The sequence below is a fragment of the Furipterus horrens genome, unplaced genomic scaffold, assembly GCF_987537825.1.
Source record: "Furipterus horrens unplaced genomic scaffold, mFurHor1.1.pri manual_scaffold_12, whole genome shotgun sequence".
NCBI classification, from domain to species: Eukaryota; Metazoa; Chordata; class Mammalia; order Chiroptera; family Furipteridae; genus Furipterus; species Furipterus horrens.
This window is the reverse complement of record NW_028327182.1, coordinates 77,629,966-77,645,278: the sequence shown is the minus strand read 5'-3', so window position 1 is coordinate 77,645,278 and position 15,313 is coordinate 77,629,966. Positions and strand designations below refer to the sequence as shown.

General features: G+C 37.3%; 1 protein-coding gene across 2 annotated transcripts in view; it reads right to left on the bottom strand.

Annotated features, from left to right (window-relative positions):
- NSD3 (nuclear receptor binding SET domain protein 3) overlaps window positions 1–15,313 on the bottom strand; it is a 103,324-nt gene that overhangs the window by 67,850 nt on the left and 20,161 nt on the right. For both annotated transcript variants that reach the window (XM_090258716.1, XM_090258715.1), the window contains exon 2: window positions 5,623–6,341. In XM_090258716.1, coding sequence (XP_090114842.1) covers window positions 5,623–6,297 — 675 coding nt within the window. In that variant the 5' untranslated portion in view covers window positions 6,298–6,341. The remainder of the gene's footprint in view (window positions 1–5,622; window positions 6,342–15,313) is intronic.

Sequence of the window (15,313 nt, the reverse complement as noted above, 5' to 3'; positions counted from 1 at the left end):
AGAGCTCAAAAGGAAATTTAAGAGGATAAATCAAGAAACAGTGAAGTATCACAAATGCCAATTAAGAAGGAGAGAAGTTTTTAAGACAAAATAATCAACAGAAATCAAATGTTTAGGACTCAAGAAAAATAAGTCAGAAAATGCCAACAGGTTAAATACTTCTGGGTATAAAATCCATTTTCCTTTAGTTGTTCAAAGGATAGATAAGCTTAAAAGAGATTAAAATGAAGTGAGGACGGACAGAAAACACCTCTTTTGGTACTAACAGTGTTGCCTTAGAGAAAATATCAGAGAACACCATGTCAGTGAGTTAGCGTTCCTTAGTGTCTGACTCATCTTAATTTTAAGTTTATGACTTTACGAATATACTACGTTTTTACATTTCAGTTAATTCCACATGGAAAGACCTATCTTCTAGGAAAGAGTCACAGGAAGTTTCTTTAAAAAAAACAAACAAACCTTACCAGAGGATATATTTATTGATTTTAGAGAGAAAGGAAGGGAGGAAAGGAAGGAGAGAGAGAGGGATGAGGGGCGGGGAGGAAAGAAACATTGATCAGTTGCCTTCCATACTCGCCCCCACTGGGGATCCAATTCACAACCTAAGTGTATATGCCCTGACTGGGAATCGAACCCTCAACCTTTGGGTGTACACGACAATGCTCCAACTGACTGGGCAACCCATCTAGGGCAGGAATCACAGGAAATTTCTTAAATAGGAAAAGAAAAACTGTTAAGAGAGCAACTTAAATAAAATTATATTATCCTTTAATACTCCTCTTTAAAAATTTGGTCTAGTACTTTTATTCAAACCCAAGTGATTTATTAATATGAATAATATGTATTAAATCAGGCAGAGTTCCAAACCCTTAATAATTTTCAAAACATTGAGCAAAATCTTATTTTCTAAAAGAACCAATAACATGTCAACATTTAAAGTGAAGAGAAACTGCTAAGGGCAAAATAAATTGTACATTGTTTTCACTTCCTAGATAACTGCTTAAGTTCATCTCAAAAACTAAAAAATCTGTAACAAAAAGAATATTTTGCATATGAACGGGTTCTAAGAATTTTAAGACCTAATATTCTGAGGCTAGAGAACCAAATATAACCTCTAACTTAGTGCTAATGGGACTGAATCAGCTACTTGGCTTTTTATAAGTGAAAATGGCAAACTAAGAGTTAATGAGACTTGCCTTCCTGGATAAGCCCAGAGGTGCTGGTGGAAGACCAATGTTTGAACAGGGCCTTCACTCACATGCCTGAGGCATTACACCTGCCAAGGGGGAAGAAATGCAGAAACACTTCCACATGTTTCTAATTTGGTGGGAGGGAAAACAGCTACAGCAACCTTAAAAAATATATAATTTCAGTAGTGATCTCAAGTCTTCTTCCTGCTGCCTAGATGTTCAGACACATTTTCATTGTTGAGAAGATATATTTAGGTTGTTCCAAATAACAGCCTCTCTTTAGATGGCCAAACAGCTCAGATTGGGAGGAAATACTTGTAGATCAAATATTTTAAAAGAAGAAAGAAAAGAAAAAGTGAAATCTTTGAGTGAGATTTTGTTTGCTCAAAAAGAACCTGTGAATATAGGTATATAACAGCTAAAGGACAAACGTTCCAAATTTTTCCTCCAGGCACACAGTTCTCATTACGTTTCCCTAAGGTACTGGGGGCGGAGAACTGTCCAGTGCTGTCTGCACTTACTTGGGCTTCACTTCCGCTCCTAAGCAATTTATGATGCTAAACACCAAGGGCTTGGGCCCTTAGTGACAAACAGAAGGCACAAAGGTGTCAAAAACTAAAACATTAAAAAAAACAAACAAACAAACAAAAAAACCTGTCCTGAAGGAAGCAAAACAGATGTTGTTCTACTTAAGGAAACACCATTAAAAAAACATGAGCTTAACAAAACATTGATTTGTGCACATCACTAGTCATCAGTATAGCTTTGCAAAGGCCTTGTGAGCTCTGTGTTATTCTATTGTCAGAATAAAATACAACTTTTATGGCACTATTTCTTAAGCGCTTAACTGCCCCCACATGTGACAAAATTTTGATTAAAATTCAACAAGAACTTAGCTCCTCCCATCTCTGAAAGAAAAGGGAGGGAAGGGAAAGAGGAAAAGGGAGAGAAGGATGAGGGAAGGGAGAAAAGGATGGGAGAGAGAGAGGAAGAGGGAGGGAGAGGGAAGAGAGGGAGAGAAAAAAGAAAAAAACCTGAATTTCCCCTAAGAACTAAATTTTCAGACAATGGTCTTCGTAATACATATTTGGTGCAATCAATGACACTTTCTACATCTATAGGTATAGATTGACATTCCTTTACCTCAAGATATTGTGAGACCCTAAATGATGAAATATTACATTATGCCTTATGTAACTTACTAAAAAAGAAAATGAACTAAAACTCTTATATTATATCTAACCATTCTAATACCTGGATATAACAGCTGACTGAAGGTTTAAGTGATATAAAGCATAGCAGATATCCAACAGAGACAGAAGCGACTTTAAAATCGCATTGCAAAATAACTACTAGAAATATCACTTAGATTCCAACAAAGCAAAAGGCAGATATGAAAAATAGCCTGTCTTATCCTGCTTCTAATTGCTTCCAGCCCTATTTCTATTTTGAGATACATTTTTAACTCATTTTATCAATAAAGGCAAAAAGGCTAGCCTATTAAAAAACCTGGATATTCTCCTACTTGCCAGATTCTCTAGAACAAAAGCATGACAGGCCAGCAAGTCACCTCTCAGGAACTAAGCTAAAACCAAGTTCAGGTTTTGGGCATTTTTTGTGATTCCCAAGGGTCACAGTGCATCACATAACCTTTTATTTCAGATCTATGAAAGAAATGCTACAGTGAATGTACCCTCAGTACAAAAAGTTAACTTCTCTCCTTTCATTTATTCATTTACTCAATAAACAGTCAATATAAGATACTATTATGTGAGCTAAGTTCTGGGGGGGGGGCATTTAATAAATGACATAAGAAATTAAAAGACATTTCAGAAACCATTTAGTTCCAAAGCCTTCATTTTTACAGATTCATTTTACAGTTCTTACAGAACTAGCTCATATAGTTCTGAAAGAACCATAAAGTATGCCTGATTACTCTTTATATTATTACCCAGTTTTATTTTCTTCGTAATACTTAATACTACCTGAACTTACATACATGCATACTAGAATTAGAAGCACACCAAAGCTGGCATCTTCACCTTTCATTCACTGCCCTATTTTCAATCCTGAGGAAAATGTCTAGCACATAGTAGGTACTCAATTGATATCTATTAAATAAGTAAGAAAACTACAAAAAAAAAAATGAAATTGAAATATCACACTGGAACCTGTGAGTGTAGAACCAATGTGACCTTTACTCCAGAAAAAGATCACATTTGAGTTGTATAAAGTACTAGAATCTAGCTATCATGGGGAAAGATGAGTTGGTAAGAAGTAAACAGTTCTTTGAACATAAGATAAAATTAACTTATTCAGGTAAATCAGGTGTAACAGCAGGCAACTGTCAAGTAAATATTCATTTCTTCCCAAATCGATGTCTAGAACACACCTTCAATTCATACCATGTAACTAAAAACTCTTCATCAAGCTATAATTGATTGTTACATGCTTATTATTAAGAAAATTCATAGTGAAAGCTCAAAGATATTAAAAGCTCCTAGGAGAAAACAGTTAACTCTTTGACATCATTCTTACCAATATCTTTTAAAATATATATCCTTGAGCAAGGAAAACAAAATAAAAAAATACAAGTAAATGGGATTACATCAAACTACAAAAGTTTTTGCACAGTGAGGGAAACCATCAACAAAATGAAAAAGACAACTTACTGAATGGGACAAGATATTCGCAAATGATGCATCCAATAAGGGGTTAATAACCAAACTATATGAAGAACTGAACACCAAATAAAACAAGTCAATCCAATTTAAAAATGGGCAGAGGATCTGAATAGATACATTTATAAAAAGGACATACAGATGCCCAACAGACATATGAAAAGATGTTCAACATCACTAATCACCAGGGAAATGCAAATTAAAACCACAATGAGATGTCACCGCACACCTGTCAGATTGGCTATCATCAATAAACAATAAACAACAAGTGCTGGAGAGGATGAAGTAAAAAGGCAGCCCTTGTGTACTACGGGTGGGACTGTACATTAGTGTAGCCATATGGAAAGCTGTGTGGGGTTTCCTCAAAAAATTAAAAACAGAGCTGCCATACAATCCAGTAATTTCTACTTCTGTGCATTTATCACAAGAAAACAAAAACACTAATTTGAAAAGATATATACATCTTTATGTTCACTGCATCATTACAAATAATAGCCAAGATATGAAAGCAACCTAGATGGCCATCAATAGAGGAATGAAGATGTGGTACATCTATCAACAGAATTATTATTCAACAATGAAAAAGGACGAAATCTTGACATTTGTGACAACATGGATGGACCCAGAGGGTAATTATGCTAAGTGAAATAAGTCAGAGAACGACATACCATATGATCTCACATATATACGGACTCTAAAAAAATGTATTAACGAAACAAAACAGAAACAGACCCATAAATACAGAGAACAAAATGATGGTTGCCAAAGCGGAGGAAGTGGGAGAATAGGAATAAAAAAAAAAATGTAAAAAAAAAAATCATGCCTGAAGGTGCCCAAGCCACATGAGGGATCACAAGATTAGGTGTTCCCACAGTTCTTTCCACTGGCATATGACACTGATTACTACAACAAAGAGTCTGAATAAACATGAACCAAAAAACTTAAATGAGAGCAAGTCTCTAGACCTAACTACCAGTTTACAGGAAATACTGGGGACAGAACTTGTTAAATGACACCATTGGGATGAGATCTATAAACTCCAGAATATGGGATGATCTGAAGGACAAATATCCAGTTTCTTTATTAAATACATTCTAAGAAAAAAAGTGGTAAGGGTAACCTGTAGATTTAAGAAGTCCTAAGGAACATTATCTACCAGATGCAACGTGTGGTCTAAATCCTGATTTAAGCCAATCAACTGAAAAGCAAGGTTTTTAAAAATTTTCAGCAGCATGTATCTTAAGTTACCTAAGAAGGATGGCTCTTATAAAACTCCCCCTGAGGTTTTAATCAATATATATGAAAAAAAGCTCTGATTTTAATAAACAGTTCCTCTATTACTTCAGGTTATTTTGCAGCAAACACGTTAGTAGTGAGTGCTAAATCCAGGACCTACTGGCAAAGGTTGGTCTAAAACAGTTTTAAAATATAATAATTAACCATCTTCTCTTTGCCTCTTCTATTCATCTTCAGAAACAAGTTTATTAGATGCAAATCAAAATAAAGTGACAAAAAAAGACGCAAGTTCTTAGTGCCACATGTTTTTAAATATTGCTTCACCTTAATGATGTCCATTCATTTATTCAACAAATATTTTCTTAGCACCTATTATAATATCGTAAGCTCCTTGCTAAGAATTATAAGTTACCAGAAATATTTACATTTAAAGAGATAAAAACTGAAAAATATCTCTAAGACTTCCAGTAAATGTGAAGTATTACAAAATTTTTCAAAAAGATGTTTCAACTTACACTTTGTTCCTCTGGTTCCAATTTGGGGATTTTGTGTGACTTGCGCTCTTCAGATCTAGATGAATCATGCTTGTTGCTTTTTTTCCTCTTTTCTTTTCTGCTTTCATGCTTTGACTTGGTGTGCTCACTTGCTTGTACTTCATTTAAAAGGTCTCCACAGAGGGAAGACTCAAACAATTCCCTGCCATTCTGGATAGTTTTGGTTATTTTTAGTTTAATTTCAGGTGAGCCAGTCTTCTTTGGAATCACAGTTTGTGGTACTGAAGGAGGAGGTGGTAGCTGTGGAGGAGAAGGTTTTTCCAGAATTTCATGTGGTCTTGTGTTTGGAATTTCTGAATTGTAATAGTCAGGGGGGCTAAAGTTTCTAACTGCACCATACCCATTGGCTGATCCGTTGGGATACTGATTATAAGACTGGTATTTGGTTTGAGTTTCATACATGCTGACTGATGGTGGATAGCCATTTGTAAGGGGAGGAAGATCTTCTGTTGTAGGTGGGTATTGAAAGCCTTGCTGCAAGGTAGCTTCATATGGTGTATGGCCACCATCTTCAACAATGTCACTGTTGTTATCAAAGGCATCCTCCTGACGGATGTTGGCGGAGTCAATGAGTTGAGGTGGTTGCTGAATTGTGTTTCCCATGATCCCTTGCATGAAAGAGAAAGAGAAATCCATTGTTCTGCTCCAGCATCCTTAACTTTCCCTTTCTCTCATCGGGCCTAAAGTTTGAAAAGAGGAAATTAAAACGTGTTAATACCTTCACAGGCTAAAAGCTAATCAATTTAAAAAAGGATTAAACTAAAATATTCTGAACCCAATTTTTATATCCAGGTATGCAGGCACACTAAATGTTTTAGACAGAGCTCCCCAATATAACTGTGACATAGAACAATTACTTTTTTAATCTTAAATTCTAATATGCTTAAAACTCAATTACTTTCACAATAACTTTAGTAACAGATTTTATCCTCTTTGCAAACATGCAAAATAGTTTTCTGTTTCCCAAGTTAAAGGTTATAATTCTCATCTTAAACCTGGTATTCGCAATATAAGCAGTACGGAAATATATAAATTAGGTTGCACAAAGCTTCCTTTAAATCATTCATGTTCTGTCCAGTGGTTCTTCTTGTTATTACAAAAATAATAAAATCTTATTGCAAGTATTTAAAATACAAAAGTATGAATACCTATTGCTCTCCCCCTTCATCATCCCCATTCTTCTGTCATGAATAAGTAAACACCTTACTTCATATATTTACATATAAAATTTTAAAAACAGGGTTTATTCTCTGACTTAAGATATCCTAGATATCTTTCTACATGTGTATGTATAATTTTCATGCCCCTGGCTGGTTTGGCTCAGTGGATTGAGCGTCGGCCTGCGAGCTAAGTGTCGCTGGTTCGATCTTCCAGTCAGGGCACATCAGAGAAGGAAAACTCTGACTCCAAAAAACCTCCGCTGCCTTGCGGCATACCTCTTCAGGGGAAAGGCTAAGGGAGTAAACCCCGACAGAAAATCCGGAGCCGGAGTCCCTAAGGCGGTTTGACGTTGTAGTCAACACCGGCAACTCCTGCGGCTCACCTGAAGCCAAGCTGTATTGACTCCGTCTTTCCCTTGGATCCCTCAGCTGCGAAGAGGGGGGGGGGGTCTGCTGCATGGGCAACAGCAGACCCTCCATATCACCCTGCCCAGGCTCTGTAGCTTCAGCTTCACTGGAGAGGACACTCCAGCGTCATCGCAAGATGTCGATTCAACACGGGAGGAGACAGATACCGTGTCACTCCCGAGTCGGACTGCACAGCCATTCTCGGCGGTGCAGATAGACTCTTAAGAAGCTACACCATCGTCTCTCGAGACGGACGGCTGCCGACGAGTATATGCTAAGGGGCCATTCTCAATGCTTTACATACAACACTATATTTAATTCTTCCAACAATCTTCAGGTAGATATTAATATTAGTTCCCATTATAGACGGGGAAAGAGAGAACAGAGAGGTTAAGTTACTTGCTTAAATGCACAAGGCTAGTCCTTAAATGACAGAGCTGGCCTTCAATCAAAGCAGTCTGGTTTTAGCATCTGTGATCCTAACCAACATACAGTACTGATAATGCTGAGGTTAGAAACCATTTCTTTATATATAGTTTAAGAATTAAAACACGGCCCTAATTTGACCCTTGAAAAAGTGTATAGCTCACAGATATAAGATGAGTAAACTCTAAAATTCTGTAAATACACAAAGAGCAACTATACAGGTGGAATTCAAAAGTTCTTTAAACTTCCAAATTGAAGGCAAGTTAAATAATGACATTTAACCAGATGCAACCTGTATGTCTGGTTCTCATTCCTGTCATATACAAGATCATCTTCCAGATTAATCACCCAAATTATACAGAGGTAAAGTGACTCTCAAAATGAGAAAACAATTAGACAATTCCAAAATGTAAAACATTCTCTCCAGACAACTGGCCTGAGCTCTTCAAATACCAAAGGTGGAAAAGACTATCTAGTTTTTAAAAGATAAAATTTAGATAACCTAATACACTGCACAGACTTTGATTAAATCCTAGATTTAAACACATACCAATATATATATTTTGGAGAAAATAGAGAATTTTAAATATGAATGGATTAAACAATGGAGTTATTAATTTTCAAGGGTATGATAATAATGTTCTGTTTCTATAAGAGAATGTCCTTATTCTTAGGAGAGCCATGCTGAGATAAAGTGTCATGGGATCCACAACTTTCAAATAGTTTAGGATTTAAAAGTACATATACCTAGAGTAAAACAAAGGAGGCATAATGTTAGCAACTGTCTAATCTAAGTTAGATTGTAATATTCTTTAAACTTTCTTAAAGATTTGAAAATGTAAAAAAACAAAAAGTTGGGGAAATACATAATTTGACGGGGAAAGTGGTAATGCCTGCATTAAATCCTGACAGCATATTTAGACCAACTAAGCCAAATGTTCCATAATGCTATAATTTCTAGAAAGTCTAAGCATGAATAGAGCCACATTTTTAAAATTTTATCCCTCCAAATAATACAATAATGCAATCAAGAAAGCAGTTTTAATCATTTTTTAATTAAGCTATTTTAGGACTATAACTAGAGTCCTTTATAGTGATTTTTATAATTACTGGAGCCTGGCAGCCAGCCTTCAAACAGCAGACATATTGATTGACATCACAGTTAAGACCTTACAGAATTAGGAGGCTCTCTAGCGAGCACAGGCTCAGAATCAGACTGCCTGATTCAAAACCCACAACCAAGGCTTACACTTTAGACAACTTAATCTCCTTAAATCTGTTTCCTTATCAAGAAACTGTAGATAGGTACTTATAATTTTCTGTTTACCTTGTGTTGTTGTAAGAATTAAGAGTTAATCTGTAAGCAGTACTTCAGATAGTGCCTAGTGTAGAGTTCAATATCTGTTGGCTATTATCATCGAGTGCAATGTTGGGCACCAGAATTTTTGAAAAACTTGAATTCTGACCTAAAGGCATTTACAATAGTATAATAAGACTAGAGAAGATTTTATGGGTAAGACTCAGAAGATAATAGTGAACACTGTGGAACAGAAGGTGACTAAGAATTGAATAGTAAAGATGGTAGTATAGGTAAACACATCTCACCTCACACAACCACATCAAAATTACAACTAAAATATAGAACAACCATCATTCAGAACCATCAGAAATTGAGTTGAATGGGAGTTTGACAACTACAGATTTTAAAAACCACACCCATCCAGACTGGTAGGAAGGGTGGAGATGCAGAAGGGGCTGGTCCCACATTTACATCTGGTGGATAAAAATCTGGGAGGGATATCTTGAAAATGAGGAGTCCTAGTGCCACACCAGGGCCCCAGGGCCAGGACCGTAAGTCCCCAAAACTTCTGGCTGCAAAAACCAGCAGGGACTGAATAGGTGAAAGAAACTTCTGGAATTCCTCTTAAACAACATACAAATGGGCTTACTCAGACTCAATCCCTCTGAGCTCCTGAACCAGGGTAGCAGCTTGAAAGGTACCAGTGGGATACAGGGAGAAATTGAAGTGGCTGGCACCAAAGCGAGAGTTGGGGACAGCTTTCTTCAGACAGAAAGGTAGGCAGAGACCATTGTCCCTTTTCTGAGACGTCCCCCACACACAGCCAGCAGCTAAGTGCCATATCTGAGACTCCATCAATGTAGCTAACACTGTCCTGTCCTGGAGATCCTGAGACTCCACCCCAGCCAAATTACAGGCCCACCCAAGCTGTTAACAGAGCCTTTTCATATGAATGGCTGGTCCTGGCTCATGCTTCACAATTTCCTAAATCCTCTCAAACGAGCAACGGCCAGCCACAGTGAGCCCCCAGCACCCATACCTCTTGCTAAGTGGACCCTGGCCCAGCACTAGCAGCGGCCGGCCAGCCAGCCTAGATTCACAGCATGGCTTTGCTTGGGAATCTTCAAACCCAGCACAAGTAACAGCCATCTCAGATTGCTTTACAGCTCAGGTTTGGTGGTCCTGGGCAAAACACAGGTAAAGGCTAAACTTGACCTGCACTGCCTGGGAAACCCCAGAGCCTGCACACCCAGTGGACAGCTATAGGCCACATCAGAGCACCACCACCCTGCCACTGCACAACTGAGCCTCCACAAATGATGGGTGTTGGTAGTAAGTGGTCACAGCCAGTCCTTGCAGCTGACTGGTCTGGGAAAACCCCTCCCATTGCCTGCAAAACAGCAATCAAGGATCAACTACAAGAGGAGGGTATATTCAGCCCACACAAATGGCAGCACACCTCAAGTGTCCATCTTGGGTGATAGGGGAGGCTGTGCCACTGGACTCTATAGGACACCTACTATGTATGTTAGGCCACACTACCAAGAGAGGGAGTCATAACAGCTCTACCTAATACATAGAAACAAACACAGGGGGGCTGCCAAAACGAGAAGACAAAGAAACATGGCCCAAATGAAAAAACAGAACAAAACTCCAGAAAAAGAACTAAACAAAATGGAGATGAGCAATCTATCAGATTCAGGGTTTAAAATACTGGTTGTAAGGATGCTCAAGGAAATTAGTGAGGACCTCAATGGCATAAAAAAAGATCCGGTTAGAAACAAAGGATTCACTAACTGAAATAAAGAACAATTTACAAGGAAACAACAGTAGAGTGGATGAAGCCAAGTATCAACTCAATGATTCTGAACATAAGGAAGCAAAAAACAAGCAATCAGAACAACAAGAAGAAAAAAGAATAAAAAAAGAAAAGAAAACGGAGGATAGTGTAAGCAACCTCTGGGACAACTTCAAGTATTACAACATTTGCATCATAGGGGTGCCAGAAGAAGAAGAGAAAGAGAAAGAAACTGGAAATCTATTTGAAAAAATGAAAGAAAACTTCCCTAATTTGGTGAAGGAAATAGACACACAAGTCGCAAACAAAATGAATGCAAAGAGGCTACTCCACGACACATCATCATTAAAATCCCAAAGGTTAAAGATAAAGAGAGATTCTTAAAAGCAGCAAGAGAAAAGAAGTTAGTTACCCACAGCAGAGTTCCAATAAGACTGTCAGCTAATTTCTCTAAAGAAACTTTGCTGGCTAGAGGATTGGCAAGAAGTATTCAAAGTGATGAAAAGCAAGGGCCTACAACCTAGATTAGTCTATCCAGCAGAGCTATCATTTAGAATCAAAGGGTAGATGAAGTGCTTCCCACACAAGGTAAAGAGCTTAAGGAATTCATCATCACCAAATCATTATTAAATGAAATGTTGATAGACTTATTTAAGAAAAAGAGGAAGATCAAAAATATGATCATTAAAATGGTAATATATACATAACTATCAACGCTTGAATCTAAAAAACAAACTAAGTGAACAAGCAGAACAGAAACAGAACCATGGATATGGAGAACACTGGGATGGTGGTCAGTGTGGAGTGGGGTCTGGCGGAATGGGGGAGAAGATTCAGGGATTAAGAAGTACAAATTGGTAGGTACAGAATAGTAAGGGGAATGTTAAGAGCAAGTATAGGAAATGGAGTTGCCAAAGAGTTTATATGCATGACCCATGGACATGAACACAGGAGGGGAGATCACCAGAGGGAGTGAAGGGTGCTGGGTAGAGGATGGCAACGGGAAAAAATTGGGACAACTATAATAGTATAATCAATAGAAAATATAGTAAAATAAAATTAAAAAGTAACAAAAGGAAAGAATTAAACTGTGTTACCATTACAACAGACATTTGAGAACAATAATCACTAAGGAGGCATTTAGACTATGAAAGACAGGCAGGATGTGAAAGTTAGGTGTTTTTAACCCACTAATTTTAAAACCACTTAGTACCAGACAACAAATATTCTCACACCTTTGTCCTTCATAAATCCCTGGTAAAGTTGGTATACCACTGTACTCATTGTTAATTCATTCTGGAACTCATAACGAGTGCAGAAACAACAAGTACCAAACTAGGAAGCATTTTCTCTTGCAGGGCGGCGGCGTGACTCATACAGGTTCTAGGAAGTGTGACGAGTCCTGATCAAGCGCGGGTTGCTGAAACATTTTTTCTCATCAAAATGTGACAAGTACAGGGTTTGACGAGTTCTGAAGCTGACAAATACCTTGGTATGACTGTATTTAGTCTTTTTGTATTGCTAAAGTAATAATAATAATAATGACTAATATCTGAGGACTTACTATGTGTCTACAGTATCCTAAACGCTTCACATTTGTTATTTTATTCCTCAGAACACCCCTTTGAGGAAATACTATTACTGCCCCCATGTTACAAAGGAAAAGTGAAGGCCAGAAGGGTCAAGTAACTTGCCCATCCATAGTCAGATATCCTGTAAATGGAGCATCAAGCATAGGCACTCTGCCCCACAGCACTGGCTTGTTAAGAAAGCTCATTTCCTACAACCCCTAAGTATGTAAAGTGAATAGCAACAAGAACAAAAACACTGGCCCTTTACAGCTCACACTTCCTCAATGCTGCTCCTCAGGGTTAACTATCTGGTGTGAGAAGATATAATGATACCAGTCTTCCACCCATTCTAACATGGACTTCCAAGTAAATGAACCCACCAAAGGCAAATAATTTATGACAAATTCTTCCTCTGACCAATGTTCCTAGTTTTTTTAAAAGCTAAATAAATCAATAAATACTTTTTCTTAATTTTGTTGAAGCTGTCTATAGAAAGTTGAAAGTTATCAACTAAAGATTTAAGGTTCTTACTTATTTACCAACTTATTCATGAGGGGAGTGATAAAAGAAAAGTTTCTAGAATCCTTAAGTGAAATGTTAGAAATGAGATTTAAAGAAAAAAAAGCATGTCACATGGTTCAGATGAACAGCTTGAGCTTATAAATATCAATTCATGATATCTTAAATATATAGTTTAAGTCAGTTTAACAAATTCTCAAAATGAACAATTCTCTTTGGTAGACCATACATATTGCTGGATTCTATTTTATAGAAATACACGCTCTACCGTATATACTTATTTTTCTATGTTTAACACCAGTCTCTTCTCAATAAGAGAAAATTTTACATTTTATTATACATCAAAATTCCTCACGTTGATATCATTATTCAAGCTTTTTGAAATCAGAAATGGTTCTAAGATGTCATATAAATTGCCTATTTCTGTTTTTGGACCCATCTACCCCTTAAATACATTCCTAAGTTACATAATTTATAAATTTAACCGAAATGCTTTCCTTACTAAAATTCTTCAATAATTCCTAGAGAAAGTTAAAGCACCCAGGCCAACAGAGCACATAAGGCCCTCCAAGAAAGGTCTCTATTTACATTTCCAACCTCAAGTCACTTCTGCACAAAAGTAATGCTCAATTACTGGGAATTACTTTACACACCATGATTTTCTATTAAGTACTGTGCCTTTTTACTAATGTTATCACCAGTGCCTAATATGTCCTTTGACATTTTTCTTTTCTTTTTTTTTGGCTTGACCTTTAACCATCTTTTGAGCTCAAAAAGTCATCTCCAAGAAGTAGTAACTTAAGCTGTAGGCTAGTCTGAGTAACTTTCCTGTGTTACTAAGATATACTATGCAGGCCTCTTAGAATTAATCATGAAACAACTTGTTTATGTGGTTTTCTTAACAGCAGGAAGTAATTTTTTTCATCCATGTTCTCTAATAACCCAAAGTCAATGCTCAGAGGAGAAGTTTAAGGAATCTTTTAAACTGAACTACATAAACTTAGGTGAGTTATTACATATAAATGAAATGCTTTAAAGAGTTGCTGAGGATCTTTCCATGGAGAATGCCAAGAGAATATAAATGCAGTTATAGTCTCCTCAGGTAATATCCTTGGCAAAATCTGACTGATAACTGCTTATCTCACGCGCCGCTACTGAGATTTTCCTCAGTTCTGGGCTAGCCATCAAGGCTTACAGCACCAAGAGACTGGTATCACCCTGGCTGTGTTGCTCTGTGAATTGAGTGCCCACCTGCGACCTAAAAGGTCGCCTGTTCGATTCCCAGTCAGGGCACAGGCCTGGTTGTGAGGGGTCCCCAGTTCGAGACTCACAAGAGGCAACCACACATTGATGTTTCTCTTCATCTCTTTCTCCCTTCCTTCCCCTCTCCGTAAAAATAAATAAATAAAATCTTGAAAGAGAGAGAGCGAGACTGGCATGAAGTCAAATGAATTTCTAGGGAAAGTCTATTAACCCAACAAAAGACCAAAAGATACAAAAAACTCCAGATAAGCATATCTATTTACAATCCTAGTGTCATTAACACTGTAAATCTGAAATTCAGAACATGAAAGCACTCAACATAACATTTTCAGTTATAGTTAATTGAATTGGCATGAACATCAATCTTTATTTTCCAAACCTCTTCTATTATATATAATCAACCATACTAAAATATATGTAATCAATAATACTAAAATGCCAAGCATATTTGATATCTCAACATTAGAATTCTTAGAGCTAAATAGTAGAATATAATGTGATTTTCACAATACAGAAGAGGGTAATCTTCCTTTACCCCAGGATAAACAACGGACCCAGATGTTTCTTTTTGTGAACTATTCCAAGAAACATTTCTCATGGTTTATGATAAATCCACAGTCTGTATGTGTTTCTATAGTAACAGGAATAGAATGCATGCACACAGTTTGCAGTAATGAAACAGCTATGTTGGTTCTTGAAAACCTGGCATTTTTACTGTTTGACGATTTCTGTGGCAGAACATTTAAAAAGAAAAATTTAAAACACATACTGTTGAGCCCTGGCTGGTGTGGCTCAGTGGACTGAGCACTGGCCTGCGAACCAAAAGGTTGTTGCTTCAATTCCCAGTCAGGGCACATGCCTGGGTTGTGGGCAGGTCCCCAGTTGGGGGTGTGAGAGAGGCAACTAATTGATGCACCTCTCACACATCAATGTTTCTCTCCCTTTCTCCCTCCCTTCTCCTCTCTCTAAAAAAGATTTAAAATGCTTTAAAAAACAAATAAAATATGCCTATTTGAAACTTTTTTTTTAAAAGACACATACTGTTGAAAAATTAGAGGGTCATTTTGTTTGAAAGCAAAAACTCTGACTCCAAAAAACCTCCGCTGCCTTGCGGCATACCTCTTTAGGGGAAAGGCTAAGGGAGTAAACCCCGACAGAAAATCCGGAGCCGGAGTCCCTAAGGCGGTTTGACGTTGTAGTCAACACC